Below are 18,954 nucleotides of genomic sequence, written 5' to 3' on the forward strand. Positions count from 1 at the left end.
CAAAACATTCTAAATTACTTAAATTACTCTGAGACAGATGCTTGGCTTTGTGATAGATCTTGTTAATTATTTGAGATTGAGAAGCAAGTACAACAGTGCATTTACCTTCAAATATCATAATGATAACCTTAAGCAGAATTTTTTTTTCTCTGAGCTACCAAAACCACTATATATATTTTTTTTAAAAAAAAAGCACCTAAGTTAACAAAACTGTAGTTTGAAACATCAGCAAGTGTGATATCTATGTGAAAAAGCAATAATCTGGAGAGTGATGATATTGGGACAACTTTTAAGATATTTTCTCACTCACTGTCTTACCGTATCCCATTTCTCTGATCAAAGGCAGGTATCATGGATGCTGGATGTTCGGACATTAGTGCCACTAGCAGCTGCAGCACATCATGAATATTTTCATCCTGTATGACAAGCATCAATGTTATTCTATAAACTAACCTCAACAGCAGGATTCCCATAGAGCTGGTACAATTGGTTACAGTAAAGATAGATAATTACAGAAATGTACCTCATGCATTGTTAATAAGTAATTTAATATGCTCTGTAGTTCATCTTCTTTCACTCCTCTGTCCTAAAAAAGAAAAAAAGGGGGGGCATTATTCAGAGAAAATACATTATTTAGATTTGGCTCATGAAAAACTTAGATGAAGTCAAACAATCCTACAGTTTTTTTATTTAAACTCAAAGGACTAATTTTTCTCATTCATTACATTGCTTTTTCTTATCACATTGACAATTCAAAACAGTATGAAGTCAGCCCTCTATTCCTAGAAAGACTTCTGACAGTGAGGGCTCTGAGCCGCTATAAGCTATTACTGCCACTCCTCCAGCCCCTGAGACAGAAAAAAAGAAAACAGAAGGAAAAAGCCAGGCTAGAAAATACTGGGTTTTGGTCTAGTCTCAAATGGCAAAGCATACCTCAAAGACTAGCGTTCAACTGTAACAGAGAGAAAGAGTCCTAAATCATTTCAAACAGTGCTGGAACCAGGAAAAAAGGATAAAACAGTAGCTAACTTAACAGCTACCATTACCTTTTTCATTTGATCTATCAAAGAACCATCTACCATCACACAAAAAAAGCACATATACCTGAAAGGTTCCATAGTGTCATACAATTTCTGCACGTATATTTAATAAAATATATCTGGTAGAGTTTGGTGAGGTTAATACAAAATATTGCATGGATTTACAACCTTTATGTTGATTAAAGTATGTGCATGGACATTAACCAGAGACAGATACAATATATGACAAGTATTGTCTATTTACTACTATGAAAGATTCTATTACATGTACATAACAGAACTCAATGTCTTTCATCTGGAACAGACTGTTTTACCTTCAATATAAGTTGTTTCAAAAACAGAAGCATAAATGCCCTTAGTGATATGACTTCTTTCTGTGAGGGCCGAGGACCATCTGGAAGAAGCAAAATATACCGTGTTTAAATATAAAATAATTCCCCTAATGACGGCAGCTACTTACAGAAATCACAGTTTCTACAACAGATTTAGTATTCTATTCATTATATAAAGGTGTGTATTTGCAAATAATATCATCTATAACCTTTCAGAATCACACTTTACACAATATACATGAGTGATATTTCATTTTGGAAAAAAAGAAATCCATGTTTATATATTTAATTTTAGTTTATTGTACAAAGACACAGGAAAATGAAAGGTAGCAATTATGTCTAGACTCACACGATTAATAACGTATATGTTATGTAGGTGTCTTTATATGAACCAGGAGTTTTAAATCCCAACATAAGCAACTACTCCACTGACTAGACCTACTCAATCAACCCAATGTTAGTGCCCAGTTTAGGATTAAAATTGTAATCTAAAAAGTAGGTTCTACTGACTACATTGAGTTGAATTCCACTGGAAACAATGGGACTTTAAACACCTGCTATGAGCTAACTGTGGACATGTAAACTTAAAAGGGCCTGAACTCAAAGTTTAATCTCACCTAAAATATGTGAGAACAACTTGTAATGACAAAGCCAGCATGTTAAATAACCATCTGAATGAAAAGCAGCAGAGAAAGGATTAACAAAATATTAGTGGTGGTCAACACCTGTGACAGAAATTGAAACTATTTAACCAAAGAGAAACTACAATCTGAAGAAAATATTAAATTTAAGACAGTACACCCCCCCCATCCTGTAATCCATAATTCTTTTTGGCTTGAGAAAGTACATTAGGAAAACAGAAGTATCTAAAAAATTGAGTAAGAAACAGAGCCTGAACAACCATATTCACTTGAAACTTGCTCTACTGCATTTTCAACTCATCCCTTTCATAAATAATTAAGATTGACCTGGAAATTCCTTTGTTAAGTTCCTACTTTTCAAAAAAATGCATGTCATAGACTTAAATTTTGCATAGTGAAAACAAATGCAACCTCATTTTTTTTTCATCAACCATTTCATCTTATGCTGATAAACACATATCAAAGCTTAGTAACAGTCTATGTCTCAGTATTATTTCCAATCCAGTTGAATACAACTTTTTAATGAAAATATTTTTATAGTCTCTGGTGCTGCTCTTGAAGTGAAGCCATTTCTGTACACACAGTAATTTAAGTTTGCAACAAGGTCAGACCTTGAAGGTAAGTTATACTTGTTTGACTAGCAGGAGAAACAAGAGTGGTTAATCCTCTCAAGTCTTCTCCGGTTTAGGAGTGGAGAGAGGAGAACTGGGTACTTTCCAGAAAGAAGCAAACAAATCTCAACCTGTCCCCACCAGCACATGTAAAAGAAATATGAATATTGTTGTAAAAAAATCTGTCATATAGGCTTTAAAGCTATAGGAATAATTTCATATCCATACGTCCTAACAGCACCGTTAGAATGTATGGATATCTATATTCCATTGTAAAAATAGAAGTTAGATTTTTTGGTACTAGCTGCACGTACATTAAATACTGCATGTGCTCTTTATGTCAGTGGTGTGCTTCTAGCCAACAGCTGTTTTTTTCCCTAATTCAAATGCAGATTCAACTCCTCTAACTGCATCACAGAAATCTGTTTCTTTGCACACCCTCTTCCCTCCTACACTTTATTGGGATTCAATACTGGACAATATCTGAAAAGCAGGCCTACAAACTAAGGCATTTTGTGCTTTCTGGAACACTGTAATTACTAAAGCAGAAAACAGAACACTAAAGCAATGGGTTCTGCAAAGTATTGCTGTAACAGAAATTCTAAGGAGGTTTTAAAAAGAAGATATCCCAAATTAACTGGGAACCTGTTCAAAGAAGTTTCATACTTCTTATTCCCATACCCACTAGTTTCCCTGGACATGTGTAAGAACCTTGAAAAGGGTTCTTCAACGTGCAAAAGATATCAAAGAAACTGTTACTTGCAGGTTATATGCCATGCAGGCAAAATAGTGCTTTTCCCTTTCGTCCTCAAGTACTACTTATTCCCTGTATTTTAGTTGTGTCTTGAAGTTTCAGTGCATTAGAATCAGAAAAAGGGGCCAGCCTGTACCCAAAAGACTATATTAGTTTGAAAAATTTAAGAGGACTTGTAGAGAAAAAGAAGAAAAGCTGGAGAAACTGGAGGCCACATAACCAGTAGACAGCTGCAAAAAGTGGAAGAATGCAGAAATAGTAATGTAACAGTCATCTGATATGTATCAAATGGAATTAATTAACCTAGGAAGTTGCAAAGCTACATAAAATGCATTTTCTACTATAATTGCTATGTCATCACACTTTCTGGCTTCATTACTAGGTGAAGAATTTAATTACTACTTGCAGATTTATTTTTATTCTAAGAAATGCATTATTGACCAAGCAATAGTATAACTTATGCTATAAATAAAAATATACATTATACACACATATACTGAGGTAGAGAGAGACATTGAAAAGTAGTTTTCTTTACTGTCTGTTAATCTTTGTGCCCATCACTGGATATAGGCAGTTCAGTGCCACCATAACTCAGAAACTGATAAACAGCACTGCTAAAGACTAAAATCAAACCCAAACCAAATAAAAAATGAAGATAATCCTTTTAAGATCTTGCAGAGCAACTGTTAAGTCCCTAGTACAAAATAGCAACATTCTTATTAACTGGCAAAAAGAAAGGATGCCTCCCTTTTCCCACACCAGGATGAGTCACTAAATCATTTACTGCTTTTAGATTGTTTATGTATGCATTTATTGCAGATAGCACATGATTTGCACCATATTTTTTTTAATATACACTCAAAATGAGAGTTAGACAGCTTTATCCAGACAAAAACAAATGGGAAAAAAAAAATCCAATTCATCTTTGTAGCACAGACCAATTATAGGACATAAACCAGAATTAATTAAGAGGGAATAAGTAAACATATTCACAAAGTAAAGTACAATCAGTACTGGTGTAAAATAATGACTGGGAACTTTGAATAACAAAAATAATGATTTATAATCCTGTCTTTGGAAATAAAACATTGTGCTATCAAGTTCTGCAAACAACCAAATGCAACATTCTTCCATATGGCTTTTTTAATATGTAAAAATCATGATTTTTCTAATATTAAATTAATAAGACAGAAATATGAGAATCTGATAGCCATGCATGCATAAATAACATCACATTATGTGGCTCACAGTAGGGCTTACTTTGTCTTACTGCAGTAAAGCTAATGAGAACCGAGTTATACTCTAACCCAGCCCTTGAAATTAGTCTGTGCAACATTTTTAAATCCACAAAAAGAAAAATTATAGCTACTTTCTCCTTGCAATAATTTCTATAATTCCCACTTTTCTTACTTGTGTTAAAAAATATTAAACATTACAAAAGTTCTTAAAAACTATTTAACATGAGTTAACTTGGGTACTAACAACCCTCTGTCCTCTAGCAGGAGGCAAAATACAGGTCATAAAGGTCTATTCAGGGTAAGAGTTCGGAAGCACACAGGAAACACTAGTAGAGTAAAAGAAATGCTTGGCCAAAAGCTCATGAATGAACTACATCACTCAATAGTCTGGAACCTAGATGCACAAGGGGAGTCTTGAAGTCGCAAGTATTTCATAAGGATGCTTCGTAACAGGGTCCAAAATTAGAATTTAGTACACTACATTTCTAAGAGTTAAAAAGTTAAAACTGAGTGTCTTAATTTTTCTTAGGGAAAAAACCTCCACAATATTTAGTTTTTCTGTTATTGCCTTCATGTTATGCCTTCTCACTACTTCCCCACTGCATTTTCAGAGAATACCATGCAGTTGATAAGCTATTCAATAAAGATATTTCAAAGCATAAATATCCTTTTGGGCTCTAATGAGCCCTCTCTTACATTGCAGAAATTGTATATCAAAATAATTCAGCAACATGGAGATTACTTTTTAAAAGTGTATAAATGTTTTATTTTTTCCTTAAAAGGTTACTAAAGAAATTTGAACTATCCAACGGTTAGCAGACATCCAAAGATTAAGTGTGCTTAAACTTTTCTGCTGCTTTGATATTAAAGATGTCTGGTTTGCCCCTTCTGAAAGACAATCACAGAGTAGCTTTTCTTTAAATATCAGTCTAGTACATATATACTGAAAAGACAAAACATCAAAAAAAGAACAAAGACTGGTGACATAACAACACTTCTCTGGCAGCTTGACGTATTATAATTGAAATGCATCATCTACCATTGATGGTGCAAAATAAAGACCTAAATCTCTCCCCACTTATCTTTTTATTCATTCCCAAAATCCACAAAAGGCAATAATTATCGAGAGAAGTAATGTGATTTTAAATAATTTTTACTCAATTGCCTGCTTCACTGCGTCTTTAGATGCTGCAAGTGATGGGTAACCCTAAGATCTTGTCCCACCTTCATATCTTATTCTGAACAATTCCACAAAATGTTAAAGGCATACATGTGACAAATAAAAAGAATAGCTATAATCATAGTTCAAGTGTAAAATTAATAATTAAGTTTAGAGGTACTTTCATGTGGAAACTGGTTTGACTTTTTCTGCTCTTCCTGACATAAGAATTGTTTACAAATTCACCTTTAATATGCTATTAATAAAAAAGTCACTTTGTCCTGCCACCTATCTATGACTGGTAATTTAATTTAAAACAAACACAACACAAAAAAATAAAGTAAAACTCATAATTTTAAACAGAAAAATTGCCTCCACTATGTAGATCTGTATCTATAGCCTACTAAGTATAAATATCAAATGAGCTGATAAGCTTACATTCTGAAAAAAGTGTTTCTAATACTTCAGAAGGAAGCAAAACAATACAAATTTAATATATTGACTCAAAGAAGAAATACCAGCTTGAAACAGGAAACCAATAATGAACGAGAAGATACAATCCCAAATTTGAAATACATATTTGAGCCTTTTAAATAATTTGAAAGATTTACACCTGTTTTGTGAGGTGAATATAAGGAGAAGAATGGAGTAAACTTTCATTTTATAAGAAAACAGCATTAGCTGAACAGGAAGCTTCAATATTGGGCCACCTTGGCTTTGAACAAAGTATACTGAAGTGTCAGTACACAAAATTCACTCACTTTGTTTTTTATTAAGATAGGTGAAGGCTATAAAACCTTGAAGCAGAGTAATAGCAAATCAAACTACTAATATTAAAAGTGTTTCGGTGTATCAGCATAAAAAATGACAGGCCTAGAACACAAGAAAGCATCACACTACTAAAATGTCTGCATGAATAAGTTTACTTCTTAATATGACAGTGAATTATTTGAAACCACTACAGCACATACAGTCAAATTTTGGATACTGGCAAGTTTTCCATCAGTCTTCTTCAGACCTGAAAATTCTCATGTACAGTTAGCTTAGAGTTTCAGTTACCTCTCATAAGGGAACAATTTTATGTTTCTTACAGTAAAATTACTGTTCATAGAAAATGTATTGTGTTTTTCCATCTTGAAATATCAAATGCTACTAATATGAAGCAACTCTAACATTCACACTGTTGTATTTTTACAGTGTTTCTTACTTTTACAACTTCTTTTTATACATTATTCTATATTTTAACAAATGGGGCTGGATTACCACTCTTACGAAGACAGGCTGAGAGAACTGGGGTTGTTCAGCCTAGAGAAGAGACATTATAGCAGTCCTTCAGGACCTAAAGGGCGCTACAAGAAATCTGAAGAGGAACTTTTTACAAGGGCATGTAGTAATAGGCCAAGGCGGAGAATGGCTTCAAACTGACAGAGGGTAGATTTAGATCAGATATAAGGAAGAAAGTCTTCATTATGATGGTTGGGAGGCACCCAGAGAAGTTGTGGATGCCCTATCACTGGAAGTGTTCAAGGCCAGGCTGGATGGGTTTTTGTGAAACCTGGCCTAATGGAAGGTGTCCCTGCCCATGACAGGGGAATGGAAGTAGATGATCTTTAAGATTCCCTTCCAACCCATACCATTCTACAGTTCTATGAAATCATGAGCTGCCTGGCTACATATGGCAGTAGTGGCTGTATGCCATCTAATATAAGCCAACATAAAACCAAAATCCTGGAACAGTCAACTTTTTAGAATATTAGGACTGGTGAAGTTATAAGTTGCTGAAAATTTTCCACAGAGGTGGAGAAAAAATAATCATTAAGCATATTAACTACAGCTCATTATATTATTCTAAGACAATAAGCCTGAATAAGCCAGACCTGCATATCACATTGGCAGATTGCATTCAATGTTAAAAGAAAGAGCATCTGGTGGAGAAAAGCAATGCAACATCCAGGTGATTAAACATTTTGAAAAGTTTTCAGGAATATTATCTTTTGAAAGCAATTAATGTAAATCTGATAAAAAACTAATATGAAATTAATATGAAATTAAATTTAGCAACCCATCACCTCAGCAATTATTTTATTTCCACAGTCGTTTGCAAATCACCACAGTTATTACAGCTGTATCAGAAGTAGAAGTTACCTGTGAAACAATAGCAAAAAAATTCCTAGGGCTGATTTGCATTGAGAAAATTGCATAGCTGTGCTGGACTTGCACATCTATTGCTATGCCACTGATCTTCCTCCCTGATTACTTAACATTCTTCAACTCAATACAAGGAAAACCATTTTTACAGACAGCAGAGTACTAAAAAATACTTACTTACAGTTGTACCAATTACATGGGACTTTGTGCAGTCTAAGCAACAGGAAGAAAGGAAGAGGATGAGGAATATGGAAGAAAGTTGATGCTAATATTTAAAAATGTCAAGTTTATCTATAAATCTAGCTAAACAAAAAAGGAGAAAATTCAGATATAGTGGATAATAATATGTATTTTGAAAATGTGCATGGCATCACAGTTTATCAAATGCCTTCCCAACTACTGTATGAAAGTGTTGGTAATTGTGATTTTTTTGTTGTTATGCTGCTACTTCAAACAACCAGCAATCTGCACTATCTGATTACATTTCAGCGACCTGCATGGCTGTCTTCCTGAGAAAAACAGAATATTATCTGGAACAGACACAAATGTTAAGGGAATGTACTATATCCTTAAAATAGGTAAGAATGAAAGAAAAGTTAGGGATGTAAAACAGCCACATGTATGCTAATTTTGAGTTACCTGATTCACTTCTCATTCCTAATTTTGTGCCCTTGTGTACCCCACGCCTTCTGTTCAGGTTTTGATGAACACATTGCATACTTTTTTGCAGCTATTCAACTGGCATTACACATACAAATACTCCAAAAATACAGCTAACTTCAAAGATGCAAATCTGGGCAAGATAAAAACAAGCTACACATCCTACAGAAAGAAACATCACACTGTTTCCACGAAGAGCAAGCCTAGCCAAGAGGGTAGTCTGTAATATGCAACACATTTTCAATGTGGTGTTAGATACCAATATCATAACACAGAGGTACAGGAATTAATTTAATTAAAAAAAAAAAAAAACAAACCAACACCAAAAAAAAATCTAGCCAAAATAAGACCCCAAAAGAATTACAGCAATAACAAATAGACAATATTATCAAACTTACAGTCTCAAACTTGTTGAACAATTTTCAGGTCTCTGTCTAGGTGTAAATATGGTTGACATCTGGAAACTTTACCTTCCAACAGATGGTCATTCAACAGCCATAAATAACAGTGGACCTAATATAAGCTGATCAGCTAAATTTTTAACATCCTAATTCCTACTGAGCTCAGACATGATTAACTTTTCCTATTGTGAAACCATCCTATTGTGAAATCTATGCAGCTGTCCTGGGTTCAGCAGTAGCAGTCATTTTTCTCCTTCTTCGTAGCTGGTGCAGTGCTGTGGTTTTGACTTTCAGCCTGGGAACAGCACTGATAACACCGGTGTTTTTAGTTGCTGCTCAGTAATGTTTACTCTGACCAAGGACTTTCTGAGTCTCAAGATCTGACAGGGAGGAGGGGAAGCCGGGAGAAAGTAGAGACAGGACACCTGACCCAAACTAACCAAAGAGGTATTCCATACCACAGCACATCATTCCTGGCACAGTAAACTGGGGGCAGTTACCCAGAAGGGTTATATCACTGCTCGGGTTGGGCTGGGTATCAGTCGGCAGGTGGTGAGCAGTTGTACTCTCTTCCCTTGTTATTTCCCTTATAATTATAATTATTGGTGGTAGCAGTAGTGGTTTGTGTTATACCTTAGTTACTGGACTGTTCTTATCTCAACCCGCGGGAGTTACATTGTTTTGATTCTCCTCCCCTTCCCTCCAGGAGCGCAGTGAGAGAATGGCTGCGTGGTTCTGAGTCATGGCTGGGCTTAAACCATGACAGTTCTTTTTAAAAAAATGGAGGACGAGGGGCTCCCATGATGCCCATCTCCCCTTTGGCACCTGGAAATCCAGGTATTCCATCCCGGTCAGGTGGTCCAGGTGAACCCTGAGGCCCTGGGAGACCACGGGATCCTGGATATCCTGGGGTTCCTTGGTCACCTGGAGGACCAGGAATGTTGAAGCCTGGAGGACCTGGATCCCCTTTCTGCCCTGGAACACCCTGCAACCCTGGGGGGCCAACAGGACTTGGAGGTCCTGGAGATACAGGTGGACCTTGATGACCAATGCTAGGGATGCCTGGTGGGCCTGGGAGTCCTGGGGGTCCACTTGGTCCAGGGTCACCTTTGGGCCCTGGAGTTCCATCAAAACCTGCCCGTCCTGGGAGACCAGGGTTTCCTGGGAAGCCAGGACCACCTTCAGGTCCTTGAACTCCTTTTGTGCCTGGTGGTCCTCAGGGATCAACAGCGTTACCCTCAACAGAGCAGAGCACTGGTAGTCAGCAAGACATAATGACATTACAGCTAGAGTGTACAGTATCAGAATGATTTGATGCTTTGGCTAATACACATGTGCTACATACAGTGTTGAGTCCACATGTATTGTTGTATTTTGTTGTTGCCACCATTCAATGCTTCCTGAGCTAAGCTAAGCGCATGACTTTAAAGTTAAACCAATCTCTATTTTGACAGAGCAGAGAAAAAATATTATTAAACTGGAAATACAGCTTCAGACATCTCGGCAGTGAGAACTGTAAGTCTCCATCTGTTTTCAAGGTCATTTAACACGACCAATCACTCAAACCACACAAGGTTTTCTTTGCCATATGAAATTTGCTTAATGTTTCCTCTTTGTTACAGAAAAATCAGTGACTTTAATGTTTTCTAAGTATATGGGATGTGAGCAAAGACCAGCGTTGGAATCTTCTGGGAATACATATAAGCATGAGGAATTATCATCAGAGGTGTATGATATACTAAATATACTTGCATAGTCCTACTGTTGACATCCTAGGAAGTGTTCAAGGCCAGGATGGATGGCCTTTTGTGAAACCTGGTCCAGTGGAAGGTGTCACTGGCCATGACAGGGGGGTTGGAACTAGATTATCTCTGAGGACCCTTCCAACCCAAACCATTCTGTGATTCTGTGACCACTGGGGGTGATTATTGCCATTTACTTACCTCCTTGTCTACAGATTTCAGAAGCTTTCACACATTTACATCATAAATCTTCCTATACAAGAATTGCTTATACTTTCTCTCTTATACATTGCACTTACCTAATCCTTTAGGAGTAATGCCACTGCTATCTGCAGGATTAATCACCCAGTAGTAGTATTTCAGTGTGTGCATTAACTGTAGTACTGTTCCTACTCTGCGTATAGTGTTATAGATTGTAGCAGTTCCAATGAATTCAGCTGACAAGTAGGTATACAAAGACAGCTGCACCTGAAGAATCAAACAGTTATCCACATTAATGTGAGTTCTGTATTAGTAACCTTAAGTTGCAGGTTCTTTAGGATCTATTTTGGATATGATATATAAAAAATAAAACATAATTACAACTGTAGTTAGGGCAGGGACTGGACTGACACCTGGAATGACTTCTAGAGGCTGCTTCCAAAATCAATTTTCTATGATTCCATGATTTAAGGCATGATAAATGTACTGTTCTGTTTTTCTATTCAGGCCTTTTTTTACAAAAAGTGTATGTTTTCAGATTTTAGGACCATGTCACTTTTTGCTTTAGTTCACATTTCTAAACACTGATTATTTAGAGACACAACTGATTCATTTCTACCAGAGATGAGTGACAATTTTTTATAGTTTCTATCAATCTAAAATATGTAATTTAAATTAAAATGGAAACTTATGAGAATGTGTAACAAAACATTTATCACCTTTTCCTTACAATTAAAAATACGTACTTCTATGCTTAATCTCTAGGAAAGTAATGTGACGCAAGCCCTGAAAAAGGGACTGGGTTTCTAGAAACAGTCTTTCAAACAGAATCAGCCAAAACCTTAGGCAAGAATGTAACTGGTTTTAGGGGCTTACAGAAAGATACTGGAGAATATAGTTATGCAGGGTACAGACTTCACAATCTAAAAAAAATCTTTTTTATCATCACATATTAAAATAAAAAAACAAAAACCAAAACCCAAACAAACAAAAACCAAAACCCCAAGTACTATCGTATAAAAGAATACTAGCGTTTCATTTCACTGTAGGAGACTTGTAACATCATTCAACTGTACAATTACCTTTGCAGGGGTGTGTATCCAGATAGCAGGATTAAAAAGGATGTGATCACATAATTGCTTCAGTAGAGGTGCTCCATGAGACAATCCATCCAAATATTTTGCAAATGACAAAAATTGTTCCAGAACTGCTCTGGTTATATGAACTCTAGATGACTGGGGAAAAATAGAAAGAGCAAAGGTAAAGAAAAATCTTGTTCCTCAGTATACTTAGAGCAGGCTCATCTTTACTAAACACATGCAACGTTGTAATTTTTTTATGTCATTGAATATGAAAGTGAGAAAAAAAAAGTTATCAGCTACTTAAACTTTCTAATAATTCACAATAAGCCTAATGGCTACACACAGGTTAAAAATATTCATCAATAACTGAGGTTAATTCCCCCCCTTTTTTTTTTTTTTTGGAGAGGGGAGGAGGGAAATGGGTGTTGGTTTTGGTTTATTATAATGCAGTCAGAATTCTACATTCTACAACATAGTGCCTTAAGAAATTAATCTGAAGTCCTTAACTCTTCTTCAGTTAATGATGTGTCTTGTTAAAATTGGGTGTTGGACTATGCAAACACACAATAATGGTAGATTTGCTTTTGTTTCTTAAACATAAGCAGTTATCAGAAGAATGTGGGTACAAGGTTTCCTCAAATTTCAAGAGAGTCCTTCAGTTTCGTATCATAACGCTATAAAATCACTGTTGAGACTTGCTCCTATGCAGTAACATGGCATGTGGACTTCGACAAACTTCTTCATATACTAAGTTAACATAAGGAACTAATAGGAAAAACTACTAAAGGTCCTTCCCCCTGCCTTCTCTACAAAATGTTTCAATTACTTTTAATGCTGTAAGCACACGTTCCCGGTAATGCTGGGAAAATGCAAATATTTGTTACTTTTTAGAAGTGAAGTCCATTTGTCAGTAATACAAGTTCAGCCTGAATGCTGAGCTTAATTTGGCTTGTACATCACAATTCACAATAAGAAGTCTGCAACTAATAAGAACAACAATGTTATTTTGGAGTTCAAGTCAGAAAAAGAAAGCTTTCTGTCCTCTCTGAAGTATTTGATCACATGCAAATGAACAACAGATAATTTATAAATAATAAAATTGAGCTTGGCTAGGAAACAAAAGGATATTTTCCTGCCATGTGTGCCAAGTGAATATAAGCATCTACTGGAAATACAAAACACATCTTTTTGAAAACTGTAGCTAGGGAGAATATAACATAAAATCTCCCAGAAAAAAAAGCATACACTTCAAGAATTATGTTGTGACAAAATCAATCAAAATCCTTTAATATTCACATACTCCAAGTGTAATGATTGCAGCAGGTGCTATTTCACATACAGCATTCTAAATTGACGTATTCAATTAGTGTGTAAACCACAGTGCTCTATTCTAGTGAAAGGACTCCATGGAGGCTCACTTGCCTGTATATAACTTACAGAACTGGAGCTAACAGCTTTGTAAATTCATTAAGTCACAAGAAAACCTATCAGTAAAAAAAACCCAACACTTTAGACTAGTTCTTTGACATTCTAAATGACACTTGCTCAGTACAGAAAACACAGAAGCATAGAAAATAATCTGCTTTTAGATGTTACTTCAGTGAAGCATTTCTGCTATAAGAAAGTACTTCCCTAGCTGAAAATAACATAGGGACCAGAATAAGAGAAAGTATTTATCATTCTTATACAAAATTTAGTACCTTTTTAATGGTGAAATTATTGTTACTTAATTTCACTACTGGACAACACAAAGCTCTGGTCATGACTTCTTCTCAAATGATTGTTATACTGACTGCATGCTAATGAAAAATAAAGCAGCAGACATTCAAGAATGTCCGAGCAATGAGATTCAGTCATAGGAGTATTACTGTATTAGTACAGCCAACAATAGTTTTCAGATTATTAAATCACAGTAACAAGGTTTCATGAGGGCTTTGGGCCAGGAGGCAGGTTATATTCCTCACACAAGCATATGAGCTGGACCTCAGTTTTGTGATAACTGCTCACCAAGTCTGAAAATGAGCAAGTAAAGGGAATGCCCCTTGCAAATGTTTCTTTCAGAAATGAAATTATTTTACAGTTTTTCTTCTTCAAAACACAGAGCAACTATTCCAACAATTCAACAATTTCAGGATTGAGCCACAGAGGATTAACTTAATTTTTATTAACATTTTTATTAACAAAAATAGAAAATAAAAAAAGGAAAAAGAAATTTAATTTATGACACATTGTGGTATACTTGTACAAACTGGGAACAAAACAACTTTCCCAAATGAGAGTCTGGTGACAGCGAGTGGAGAAACACAAGTGATTATATATATTTAAATGCTTCACAAACAGACCTAAAGAAAATGCATAAATTAGACAAAGGCAAACAGGATCAGCTACAGAAAACTGATTCTTCCAGTATTGGCATGTAAGAGGATAACTATAAGAATTATAAATCAAAAATAACTTGTGCCACAAATACATTTTATTCCATCAGTCCTTTAAACTAAGTGACTGGAAATACCACAATGACAGCTGAAATACTAAGAACAGAGACAAAAAACCCCTCCAAACATACCTTTTCAAGGAGGTAGCCAATGACTAGAAAGCCTTTTCCACCAAGCATTTGTTCTTGCATGGCTACTGAACTCTTAAGAAGCTCAACCAAGAAAGCCAATAGCGTAGCACTGCATGTAAAGAACAAGCATTCTTTTTTAAGATTACAAATGTAGAAAACTCAATCTATCACATAATATTCCCCAGCTATTAAGTGAACAGAAACAGGCTTGAAGTAGTGAACAATTCCTTGAAAGAATACAAATCTTACTTTTCCTGTTGACAAGTTTCTCCAATGATTGCTCACACATTACAATGGTAGAAGCGGGAGTTCATATTCAGACAGAAGTGCAAAATTATTTTGTCAGTTCTCCTGATTTGACCAAGACTAACCCAGTTTTAAATATCCAGTCCTGCAGCTTGCAGTTCTAGCGAAATGTTTTGCAATCGGAAGAGGCAGCATATGATGAGTGTGATCCAGCTGACACTGCTAGAATGATGCAGGCAGGGGCCACGTCATTCATTTTACTACCCAGACTAACTATGCTAAACTGCAAAATTTGCATCAACTAGGTATATCAGCCTCCCCCACTTTCAGCCCCTCAAGTCACTACTATTATAGCAATGAGACATAAAATGGTTGAACATGCACGTGGGCAACGATGCCCACCACAAACCACAGTGGAACAATAGCAGGATGGAGAGATTCCTTCATACTGTCTCCAGACCAAACATGAGAATAATTATCTAGGCCTGACCAAATAAAGACTGAGAATCGCTTTCATCCAGTTAGGAAGGCACAGAGAGACTCCATAGGTCACAAGGAAATCACCCAGAAACCCATCCCAGAAGTATCTGTAAGCGAGGTGTTCAGAAAGCACAGGGAGGGGACAAAAGTGGTCAGAAAAGGTTACAATTTAGAAACAGAATAGATCTGAAAAACTTCAGGCAACAGACTCATCAAGGAAATGAAACTATGTTATGAAATCCAACAGTGGAAACATCACAAATCACTGCAACATGAGCAAAAATTCACAATTGACTCTTGGGTGGTGAGAGACAAACAACAATACACTCATTTGGTGCTGAAAAAACAGAGGAAAGGGAGATATTAAAAATAAAAAGAACAACCCACATTTCTGACAGAAAGGAAATATTTAAAATTATTTTTAGAATATGCCTAAAAGGTAGATGACAGAGTGCACTCTACTGCATATAGAATGCATACATGAAGCCATTACTCTTTTTCTAAAAATAAAATAGGTATATCAGTTCCCAGCTGTACAGATAAGTATCTGCAACCAGGAAAGTTCTTGCACAAGTGGTGAGCACAGGCAAGGGTCAAAACTGTGGCATATGCAGCTATGAAAAAGTGAATTAAAGGAAATGTCCATACTTGCATTTTTATAAGTTTCACCTTTATGTTAAGTATCTAGTCAGCTAAACGTTTGCTTGCTCACCAAATACAATCTTTTGTTTTCAAAATATATGTTGAGATGGTTAAATTCATTACAGCACCAAAAATAACCAATGTGCTGAGGAAAACAGTATTTATTCCATCTGGTGAGCAAGGCTGGCATGCAAAAAAGTACACAGTGTAGGTAAAGTACATGCTGTGAACATGAAATAGTGCCTTGTCTTCCTTCATTGTTGAATGGTCTCAATAATCAGTCTAAAATCACATACAGAATGTTCCACAGTGTCAGGAATAAAAGAACACAAATAATATCCATTTACAGTACTCCAAAGCTTTTATCAAAACAGCCTGTCAAGCTGTCATGTCAATTTCAAATCAAGTTATATGCATAATTTTTTTCTTACCCTGACTGAAAGTTTCTATTGTACTTGTCATCTAAAATAAGATACTCATCATTTTTACCATATGACAATCCATAAGAAGCTCATCTAAAGGATTGGAGTCTTATTTTTTGAGACTTCTTTGGTTTAAATTTAGTAGGTCAAAGGAAATTCCAAATAGATGGTGCTTACCATCATCCTTTATGACTAATTTTATGACTTAGGAGGATAACTAATCATGCATGAGGTTAAGAAACAGTATACATCCTTGCAAGATTAGGACCTAAATTACAACTATAAATACTATCAATATTATATTGAAAAATAAAAATATTCTTAAAATGCATTTAAAAGATTGTCGTACCGTGAATATGGCACTAGACATAAGTTTAAAATGTACTTCCACACCTGTAAGTGATCTATCAAAAGTCCATTTCTTTGTATTGCAGTTTATTTGTCCATTCTATGAACTTAATGTAAACTCATGGGCTGCAGTTATTCTTACCTCATATTAATACAGTCTCTACACAACTGTTACACATCCTGACAGAAGTCCAAATACAACTTATAAGACACACTCACATCCTAACAATAAAGGTTAGGGTTTAGGTCTCATTCCTTTTCTTTTAAGTACACATAAAACACAGCAGTCAACTTAGAAATAATCAGTGGACAGTTAATATTTAGCTGTGCCACAGAGAGAAACATGCAAACTGGTTCTATGCAAGAAAGACTGAATTAAGGAAGTTTCTTTATTCAGATGCTGACAGAGCCCAAATACCACTTTTTAGTCATTGACCATCTTTATGTGGGGTATGGCTGAACTAATTAATCCTGCCTGACTGCATTAGATCTGCACAGAGCTACCTCAGCTGTCACTGCAAAGTGATGCCAATACTTCTAGTTCCAGGAAAATGTATTAATTCAGCCAATACCTTTGTGAATGAGCTATGCCTTTTTCCAAGTCCAAAATGGCTTTTAACATCTATTGAACCAGATACTTAAAGACACCACAAGCCAGATCTGCAGCATCAGCTCAGGTCTGCAATTAGTAACTCTAGCTTCGAATCCTTCTGCATTATCCAAGATTGCTACTATAGGAAAGAGTTCACTGTGGTATATAGTAATTCAAATCTTGGGATATCACATGTGAATGCATCATTACACTTTACACCTTCAAGCACATAAAAAATTCCAAGTACAGAGAAAGCAGCAGTTGAGAAACACCTGGTAGTCACACAAAGGTACAATGAAGTTTGAGATTAATACTGTATAGTACCACAGTATTGATAAAAATTGGCACCATAATTAAATGTAATTAGCAGTTTGTCTCGCAATTTGCAGGATGTGAAGTAATAAAAAGATTTGCAATATTTTAACTCATAGAAGAATTATAAAGGCAAAATGGAAGTGTTTTTAAATTTCCACTGCTTGTACAGTACTGAAACTATTACTACCTAAAGATGATGATCAGAGAGAGGCAGAAAACAGATTACATGCTTAGTCTGATTTTTTTTTCCAGAAATCTTGTTTACACTTGTTCCAGGTGAAACTTCTTTGTTGGAGGAGGAAGGAAGAAATGAAACTGCACTAAATAACAGCTGTTGCACAAAAACCTGTTTTTATATGTAATGATCTCTATCTTATTTACTTTGTGCCAGAGAGGATTCAATTTGGCTGAAAAGACCCAACAGTTAACAATTCTCAGATAAGCTTTCCTAGCCTCTTCAAAACTTCTCTTTCCCCACATGTTTAGGGGGGGAACCTCAAGCGAACATCTAAATATATGTGTGTGTACATAAAAACCCATACTCACATAATGGATCTTTTCTCCTCAATGTTGCAGTCTAAGACTTTAGTCTTCTAGAGAATCCACAGCCTAATTTAGAAGACTATCCAGAACTTTTAACATATTTCTAAAGATATTTGATTTCTGTAGTCATCTTGGCAGCTGAAAATAAATTAAACCTGAATACTTTAATAATTTTTATCAGCAGAGCCAGATTGCCAAAATTATCCCTTTAAAATGGTTGCTGTTGACACAGGGGAAATAATATTGATTAAAAGACTGTCTTCTAAGATGAACACATTTTCAAACAGAATTAACAAACTTACCAGTAACTAAAATGCATCGGATTGCTGCAGGGCTCACATTACACTTGCAAAATTCTGTGCACTGCCATACAAAATTTCTCTCCATTCTTGCCTATTTTCAACTCCCCTAGATACAAAGGCAAATATAAAGGATACTTCAGCCCATTCCTACATCTCCTCTATACCACACCCTGCCTAGAACACATCAGTGTTTGTCTGCAGTGCAGCTAAAATTTTGAAACACAACAAAAGTCAGCCAACACTAAATCAGACAGAATTATGATTTCTACTGAAAATATAATTAAATTCATGACAAAATTTTTCTAGCAGTTTTCCATTACTAAGAAGCAGAAAAAAAGGGTTGCACACCAAAACATGAAGGTACTGTACTTCCAATGGTTATGATACTGTTTGTTCTGTAATTAGCACATTGCAGAGACAGTAAATCTGTGTAATAATGCTGTGTAAAAAAATTGAAATTAATTACATTGTTACAGCATTGCCTGATTT

General features: G+C 35.6%; 2 protein-coding genes across 12 annotated transcripts in view; both read right to left on the reverse strand.

Annotated features, from left to right (window-relative positions):
* NBEA (neurobeachin) overlaps positions 1-18,954 on the reverse strand; it is a 507,179-nt gene that overhangs the window by 351,342 nt on the left and 136,883 nt on the right. For all 11 annotated transcript variants that reach the window (XM_062615053.1, XM_062615045.1, XM_062615050.1 and 8 more), the window contains 6 exons: positions 14,576-14,684; positions 12,010-12,162; positions 11,026-11,194; positions 1,355-1,434; positions 524-586; positions 319-416 (listed from right to left, as the gene is read on the reverse strand). In XM_062615053.1, the coding sequence (XP_062471037.1) occupies positions 319-416; positions 524-586; positions 1,355-1,434; positions 11,026-11,194; positions 12,010-12,162; positions 14,576-14,684 (672 nt within the window). The remainder of the gene's footprint in view (positions 1-318; positions 417-523; positions 587-1,354; positions 1,435-11,025; positions 11,195-12,009; positions 12,163-14,575; positions 14,685-18,954) is intronic.
* LOC134161980 (collagen alpha-5(IV) chain-like) lies at positions 9,757-10,200 on the reverse strand (the record flags this gene model as incomplete). The annotated part of the gene is made up of 1 exon (XM_062615377.1): positions 9,757-10,200. A coding segment is annotated over one exon (444 nt), but the record flags the coding sequence as incomplete, so codon positions are not given.

This window comes from Pezoporus occidentalis, unplaced genomic scaffold (genome assembly GCF_034315485.1).
Source record: "Pezoporus occidentalis ecotype Australia unplaced genomic scaffold, CSIRO_AGI_Poc_V1 ctg18, whole genome shotgun sequence".
NCBI lineage: Eukaryota > Metazoa > Chordata > Aves > Psittaciformes > Psittacidae > Pezoporus > Pezoporus occidentalis.